The sequence below is a fragment of the Tupaia chinensis genome, unplaced genomic scaffold (assembly GCF_000334495.1).
Source record: "Tupaia chinensis unplaced genomic scaffold, TupChi_1.0 Scaffold143795_1, whole genome shotgun sequence".
Lineage (NCBI taxonomy): Eukaryota > Metazoa > Chordata > Mammalia > Scandentia > Tupaiidae > Tupaia > Tupaia belangeri.
Window position 1 is genome coordinate 351,756 of NW_006203645.1, and position 8,726 is coordinate 360,481.

At 38.8% G+C, this 8,726-nt stretch overlaps 1 protein-coding gene across 5 annotated transcripts in view; it reads right to left on the minus strand.

Moving 5' to 3' along the window:
- Nucleotides 1–8,726, minus strand: part of INVS (inversin) — a 196,073-nt gene that overhangs the window by 65,826 nt on the left and 121,521 nt on the right. For all 5 annotated transcript variants that reach the window (XM_014582764.2, XM_006165043.3, XM_006165042.3 and 2 more), the window contains one exon: nt 6,749–6,978. In XM_014582764.2, coding sequence (XP_014438250.1) covers nt 6,749–6,978 — 230 coding nt within the window. The remainder of the gene's footprint in view (nt 1–6,748; nt 6,979–8,726) is intronic.

Sequence of the window (8,726 nt, forward strand, 5' to 3'; positions counted from 1 at the left end):
AAAAAAAAAAAAAGGGTTCAACTAAGAAACTAAAGCCAGAATTGCAGTAATTTGGATACTCGATATTAACATGTTCTAAATTGCTAAAGGAATTAAATTCTACTGCCCATGATCACTGGTATATTTAAATTTATAAAATATTTGCAGAAAATATTCCAACATAAACCAATGTGCTTAGTAAAAAAAAAAAAAAAAAAAAAAAAGTAAAAAAAGAAGGGACCAGAAGTTATAATGGCTATGTCGCTGGATTCCCACATAGTTGACTGTGGTTCGTGTCCCGGACCCGGTGGCTTAAACTCATGCTGGGCGTGTGTGCGTGCGTGCCCAAGATCCCAAGAGGAGAATGGAGGAGAAAGGATTGCGGTGTGGCCATCCCCCCTTGGGGGTGACTTCTCTCTTTCTGTCTCTCTGTCTCTCTCTGTCTGGCGAGCACACGCACCCTATAGCAAAAACCTCTCTGAAAAAAAAGTAAAAAGAGAAAATGACATTTGAAAAAAACACAAAAAACAAAGAAAAACCCTAATGGTTTAAATTTTCATCAAAGGGATCTTAAAAAAAAAAAAAAAAAGACTATGAGGCCAGACAATGTGCAGCAGTAAAGTGCAATGACTTGGGAGCTGACCCATATGAAAAAGTTCTAAGTCTGCATTTGGAGACATCCCTGCACTTGCAGTACACCAGGCATGTGAGTGCCCATAATCCATAGCTGGCTGATTCTGGGGGTAGATGGTGGCATGGAAACCCTGTTGAGAATGCTGTCTCTCCCACTCATGAAAGAAATAGAATAAATAAAGTTTTAGAAAAAGAAGAAATGGTAACAAAATAGTAAAGAACTCAAATTATAGAAATCAGTAGAGATAGAAATAAGTTTTTTATTTTTTAAAAATTTTATTTTGTTTTAGGTTTTGGCCATAGAGCATATGCGCACATCAGCGAGAGACAGAGAAAGACTGAGAGAGGGAAAGTGAGAAATCACGCTCCAGAGGGAATGGCCACACCACAGTCTTTTCTCCTCCATTCTTCTCTCAGGATTTCTGGGCATGTACACACATGAACCCAGTGTGATTTTCAAACTTCCAGGTTCGGGACTCAAACTGCCTTTGGCAATGTAAGAGTTTAGTGTCTTAACCACCACATCACCTGCTGGCCCCAGAAATAAGTTATCTAAAGAGTTGAATAAGCAAGATAATTTTTTTAAAGCAAGAAAACATGCATTACATATATATGAAATAATTATAAGAGGAAATAGGTATATATCCTATGGACATAAAAATGATGATAGAGGCCTAGTTATGGTGGTGTTATTGGGAAGGCATAGCTGAGTGATGGCTGAGAGCAGCACAGGAAGCCTGGGTTTGGATCCCAGCCCAAACTATACAGGCTGGGTGCAGTGGTGTGTGCCTGCAGTCCTACCTAACTGTGAGGCCAGGGCAGAGAGATTGGATGCGGTGATACCCTGTCAGAAATATTCATCTCTCTATCCCTCCCATGTGTGCCCTCTCTCTCTCTCTCATGAAAACAAAATGATAAAAATATATGACAAGGTGGACAGGTGGCGTGGTGGTTGGGGTGTTGGACTCCCACATGGCCAACTTGGTGGCTTGCTTTCTCACTTTCCCTTTCTCTCTGATCAAATAAAAATAATAATAATGATAATGAATAAAATTAAATAATTCTTTTTTATTAAAAAAAGAATGTATGACCAACTCTTTCGAATACATTTGACATTTTGAATAATATTGATAAATTCCTCAAAAAATAAAACTTAACTGGGATCAGCAGATGGTGTAACAGTTAAGTTGCTGGACTCCCATGTAGTCGACCATGGTTTGAGTCCCAGACCCTGCAGCTTAAAACTCACACAGCAAGTGTGCATGCATGCACAAAATCCCAAAAGAAGAATGGAGAAGGGATTGCGGTGTGGCCATCTCCCCTGGGGGGTGATTTCTTGCTTTCTGTCTCTCTGTTTCTTTGGTGAGCGAATGTACCCTATGGCAAAAATCTCTCTTAAAAACAGAAAACAATATTAACCGAAGCTGAAAGGGAAATAATTTAAAAATAATTAGAAAGTCTGATAACAATTAATGGAACTGTATCAGTTGTTAATGACTTTCGCACAAAGAAAACCTCAAGACCAGAAGACTTCAACGATGAGTTCTTTCAAACATTTAAGGAAGAAGTAACACCAGTCTTACATTAATAATTTTGAAGAATAAGAAAAGAACTATTTCCTAACTCTTTTGATAAGATCAGCATTACTGTGCTTCTAAAACCTGACCAGTAAAACACAAGAAAGGAAAATTACAAGCCAATATTTCTCATGAATATAGATACAAAAATCTTAAAATATTAGCAAATAAAGTCCATCAATATATGTGTGTTTACATCATTAAGTGGGGCTTACTCCAAGAATGCAAGAGTGGTCTAATACCTGAAAAAAAATCAACCAGTGTAATTCACCCAATACAGAAAAGAAAAATATATGATCCTATTAAGAGATGCATAAATATTTGATAAGAACCTAATTACGAATTTTTAAAAAGTTTTTCTCTAGGGTGCATGTGCTTGCCAGAGAGAGATGGTAAGAGGTGGAGGGACTGAGAAAGCAACACCATAATCCCTTCTCCTCCATTTTCCTTTTGGGATTTTGGGCATACACCCACATGCAGCTGGGTGTGTTTTTAGACTGCTGGGCCCAGGACTTGAACATGCAGTAGGCCATGTGGGATCCAGCTGCCTTAACTACCATTCCAAACTGGCTGACCCCTAATTATAATTTTAAAGAGTTCTTTTTTTTAGAGAGAGACTTTTGCTATAGGGTTCATGTACTCGCTGGAGAGAGAGAGAGACAGAAAACGAGAAATCACTCCCCAGGGGGAAGGTCATGTCATAATCCCTTCTCCTCCATTCCCCTCTCAGGATTTTGGGTATGCATGCACATACACCTGGCATGAGTTTTAAGCCGCTAGGTCTGGCATTCGAACAGCAGTTGACTACAAGGGAGCCCAGCAACGTAACCATCACACCCTCTACTAATCTTGGTTGTAAAGAATTCTTAGCAACTAGAAATATAAGGCAATCTACAGCAAATATCACATTCAATGGTGAAATATTGAAAGCTTGCCTCTGAAAAGCCAGAATGAGTTAAGGATGCCAACTATCACCAATTCTAATCAACATTATATTGCATGTCCTAGCTAGTTCGATAAGGCAAGACAAAGAAATGAAAGGTATAAAGGTTGGAAATGAACAAATAAAAATACTATTATCCACAAACATCATGATTGCTTATCTAAAACAATAGAAATAGAAACTAATAGAACTGGAAAGAAACTTAATATATTACTTTTGTAAGAAATTGGTAACTTGGTAAAATAGAAAAGATATTACAAATGATAAAGATTAAAATAGAAAATATATTACAAATGATAAAGATTAAAATAGAAAAGATATTACAAATGATAAAGATTAATTCTTTTTTAAAAATATTTTTGCCTTAGGGTGTGTGTACTTGCCAGAGAGAGAGAGAGAGAGAGACAGACAGACAGACATAGTGAGAAGAAAAGTGAGAAATCACACCCTGAGGACATGCCATAGTCCTTTCTCCTTCATTCTGCTCCCAGAACCTTGGGCATGCACACACACACACACACACAACCAGTGTGAATTTCAGGCCATCAGGTCCAGATGCTAAACTGTGTTCGTCCATGTGGGAATCCAGCAACATAACTGCTATGCCAACCGCTGGTCTCAAGATTCATTCTTTTGTTTATCTTTTCAGAGAGAGTTTTTTCTTTTTTTTGTGGAATTATTTTATTTAACTTTATTTGTTATTATTATTTATTAATTTAACCAGAGAGAGACTGAGAAATAAGGTGGGAAAGTGAGAAAGCAAGCTGCCAGGCCTGGGACTCAAACTACAGTCATCTATGTGGGAGTGCAGTGCCTTTAACCACTATGCCACCTGCTGGCCACCAGAAAGAGATTTTTGCTTTAGGAAAAAGCAAAAAGAGACAGAGAGAAAATGAGAAATCACTCCCTAGGGGGTATAAGCACACTGAAATTCCTTCTCCTCCATTCTCCTCTTGGAATTTTGGACACACATGCACATGTGTCTGATGTGAATTTTAAGCCACCAGCTCTGGGACTTGAACCATGGTCAACTATGTGGGATTCCAGCACTTTAACCACTAGGCCACCAGTTGGCCCCCCCAAGATAAATTTTTTAAAATTAATTAATTAAATTTATTTATTACTATTATTATTTTCTTTTTAAGTTTGCTATAGTACATGTGCATTCATCAGAGAGAGACAGGGAGAGTGTGTGTGAGAGAGAGACACACACAGAGAGAGAAAGTGAGAAGGCAAACCAGCAGGTCCAGGACTCAAATCACAGTCAGCCATGAGGGAGTCTAGTATCTTAACCACCACACCACCCGTTAGCCACGCAAAATTAATTCTTTCTTTTTTTTTTTTTGGAGAGGTTTTTGCTATAGGGCATGTGCATTTGCAAGAAAGACAGAGACAGAGAGACAGAAAGCAAGAAATCACTCCCCAGGGGGGGATGGCCACACTACAATCCATTCTCCTCCATTCTCCTCTAGGGATCTTGAGCATGTATGCACACGTGCCCAGTGTGAGTTTAAGCCACTGGGTTTGGGACTTGAACTGTGGTTGACTACATGGAAGTCCAGCCACATAGCCATTATGCTATCTGCTGGTCCCAGATTAATTCTTAATAACATAAGGACAAGGACCTTATTTTACATATTTTTATAACTTATATGTTATGTATAGTAGCAATACAATAAAATTTTGCTAAATCAGTTAATAGGGAATATATTTTCTGACTTGGAAATATAATCTATATACTTAGATATATATTATTTTACATAATATTTACATAATATTTTAAAGAGTTAAAATAAACTATCCAAAAATATAAATTTCTCAAAATTGAGAGAAATTGATATATTACTAAACAGCTAGTGGAAGTATAGGTTATCCTATTGCTTACAGGACTCAGTTTGGCAGTATATATCACAACACAATCACATTCATATATTCATATACCATTTGTTTCTTTGATTCAATATTCTCACTTAGGGGGAATTATTCTTATTTATTTAGAATTATTTCATTTAACTTTATATATATATAAAGAGAGGGACAGAGTAAGAGAGAAAGAGAGGGAAAGTGAGAAAGCAAGCTGCCAGGTCCAGGACTCGAACCACGGTCAGCCATGTGGGAGTGCAGTGACCTTAACCACCACGCTACCTGCTGGCACCAGGAGGAATTATTCTAAAGAAATAATCAAGAAGCAAAATGTTAAATGCATAAATATAATTACTGCAGTCTCTATAATAATGAAAAAGTGTTCAGCAATAGGCAGTTACTTATTTTATTCTAAAATTTGGGTTAAAGGCAGAGTTGGATCCTGACTCCCCATTTACAGCTTTGTTACTCTGGGGTAATTTTTGAAATTGTATGAGCTTTAATTTCCTCATCTGTAAAAAGGGAATAATAATATTAACTACTTCATAAGGTTGCTGTGAGGACTGAATGAGCTGTTAAACATAAAGCTCTTTGGTCTGGCCTTGTAGCTTATTGGTTAAGGGAGCCAAATCCCACATGGCTGTCTGTGATTCGAATTCTGACCCCATTGGATTGAGAAACATCTCAGGCATGAGTGCATTCTCCAAATCCCAACAGGATGAAGAAATAAAGGAGATGATATTGTGGTGTGATCATGTCCCATTAGGGGATGCTTTCTCCCTCTCCCTTTCTCTGACTTTAGGTCTCTCTCTGGCAAATGCATGTGCTCTATGGCAATTAAAACATAAAAGTAAAATAAACATAATGCTCTTAGATTTTGGAATATTATGTATTTGTGACTATTTAAAATATTGTGTATCAATGGGCCAGCAGGTGGCATGGGGGTTAAGGTGGCTAGATCCCACATGGCCAACTGCATAGTTTGAGTCCAGAACTTAAAATTATTATCAACCTTATCTCATTTGATATCTATCTTTTCTCTAAAATCACACCGGATACATGTGTGTGTATGCCCAAAATCCCAAGAGGAGAAGGGATTGCTGTGTAGCCAAACCCCCGGGACGTGATTTTCACTTTCCCTCTCACTGTCTGTGTCTCTTTCTGGCAAGCACATGCACTTTAAAGCAAAACTAGAAGAAAAAAAGTTATGTATCAAATGAGAAAATGTTGGTGATAATTTTACATAAATGAAACAAAATGTGTAAAATGTGTAAAATCCTATGTATTTACATACATATATTCATATGCCATTTATATATCTTTTATGAAAGCTATTCCCAGTTTATAGTATACCATGTCAAATTATATATAGAGAGATATGAGAACTGGGGCTGGCAGGTGGTGTGGTGGTTAAGGGCGCTGGACTCCCCATGGCTATCATGGTTTAAGTCCTGAACCTGGTGGCTTGCTTTCTCACTTTCCCTCTGTCTCTCTCTTGCTCTGTCCCTCTCTGGTATGTATGTATGTATATATGTATGTATAAAAAAATAAAATTAAACAAAATAATTCTTTTAAAAAAGATATGGATGAGTACTAAAATAAAACATGGACAAATGACAATCATAATTTACAGATGCATTTGTGGGTGATCTCTTCACTTCGCAAATTGATGTTTTACTTAAGTGTATAGCATAGAAGAAATATTCTAAACGGTCTGGAGCAAACATAAATAGAAGAGACTCAGAATACCTACCTCTTTGTCTTGAATGTTAGGGTCTGCATTGTTCTCCATGAGCACTGCCATGCAGTTGATATACCCTCCATATGCAGCACACTGCAAAGGGGTCCTTCCTGCATAATCTTGCACATTCGGATTGATCTTATTTTCTATTAATATCTGGCAAACATCAGCATTTCCTCCCAGAGCTGCCCAATGCAGAAGAGAATGTCCATCTTGGTCAACTAGATCCACCCTAGCTCCACCTGGAAAAACAGAAATATAATGAAAATGCCTCACAAAGATAGCATTTATAAAAAACAACACAAGTTAAAAAATATAACAGTCCCTTATCAAAATGCTTCCACATACATTGTCTACTTGAGATTTTTACAAAAAGTCTATAAGTTGGTTAGGGTAGGAGTACGCGCCTTTTACATAAAATGAATCTGGGGATCAGGCACGTGGTCAGGCACATGATCAGTAGGAGCTAGGAGTAGAACTCGAGTTTCCTGATGCCAGGTGGATGCTCTTCCTCCATCCTTCTACCCGTGCAGCTCTCTGCTCTATAAAGCTGTATTTCAAAGCACACAAGGATTCCTATTTTATTTTTTTCCTTTTCAATTGCTAGCTAGAGAAAGACAGAAAGCTAGAGACAGAGAGACAGAGAAAGCACAGTGGGTGTGGTCAAAATGTAATTCCTTCTCTATTTGTCCATCCTGTTGTGATTTGGGGCACACAGGCATGCACACCCCAAGTATTTTTCAAACTGCCAGGGCAGGGATTTCAATCACATTTGATCATGTGAGATCTGGCTCCCTTAACTGGCAGGCTATAGGGCTGGCTCAGGATGCTTAACCTTTTGAGATGACTTACTAGGGATATTCTTTTTTTTTTTTTTCTTTTTGAGAGGTTTTTGTTAGAGGGTGCGTGCACTTGCCAGACAGACAGAAAGAGACAGAGAGACAGAAAGCGAGAAATCACCCCCCAGGGGGGGATGGCCACGCCGCAATCCCTTCTCCTCCATTCTCCTCTCGGGATCTTGGGCACGCACACACATGCACCCGGCGTGAGTTTAAGCCGCCAGGTCCGGTACTCAAATTGTGGTCTACTACATGGGAGTCCAGAGACATAGCTATTACACTATCTGCTGGTCCCAGGAATATTCTTCTTTTCCCCCCTTAATTTTGCTAGAGGGTATGTGCACTTGCTGGAGAGAAAGAGATTGGGCAAGTGAAAAAGCAGTGCTCCCTGCTTCCCCCACCCTAGAGGGTCACATCATGATTCCTTCTCTATTCTCCTCTTGGGATTTCGAGCATGCAAGCACATGAGCCTGGCATGTTTTTCTCTCTTTTTTTTAGAAAGATTTTTGCTATAGGAGCACGTGAGCTCACTGGAGAGACAGAGATGGAGAGACAGAAAGCAAGAAATCACTGCCAGGGGGATGGCCACACTGCAATCCCTTCTACATTCTCTTCTTGAGATTTTGAGCATGTACACACATGCTCCTGGCATGAGTTTCAATCTGCTAGGTCTGAGCTTTGAACCATGGTCAGCCATGTGGGAGACCAGTGACATAACCATTATGCCAACTTCTGGTCCCAAGCCTGGCATGTTTTTAAGCCACCAGGTCTGAGACTTGTGGGATCCAGCTGCCTTAACCACCATGCCACAGGCTGCCCCAGGAGTACTCTTATTAACTAACCATTTTTTCTAAAAAGAATTATTCATTTATTTAATTCCATTTGTTGTTGTTTTTTTTTTTTTTAAATTCGACCAGAGAGAAACAGAGAGATAGAAAAAAAGGGAAAGCAAGAAAGCAAGCTGCCAGGTCTGGGACTCAAACTGTGGTTGACCATGTGGGAATCTAGCACCTTTATCTACCATGCCACCTGCTTGCCCCCCCAATTTTTTTTACAGAATTATTTATTTAATTTTATATATTCATTCATTTATTTTTAAATTTGACCAGAGAGAGAGACACACACACAGAGGGAAAGTGAGAAAGCAAGCC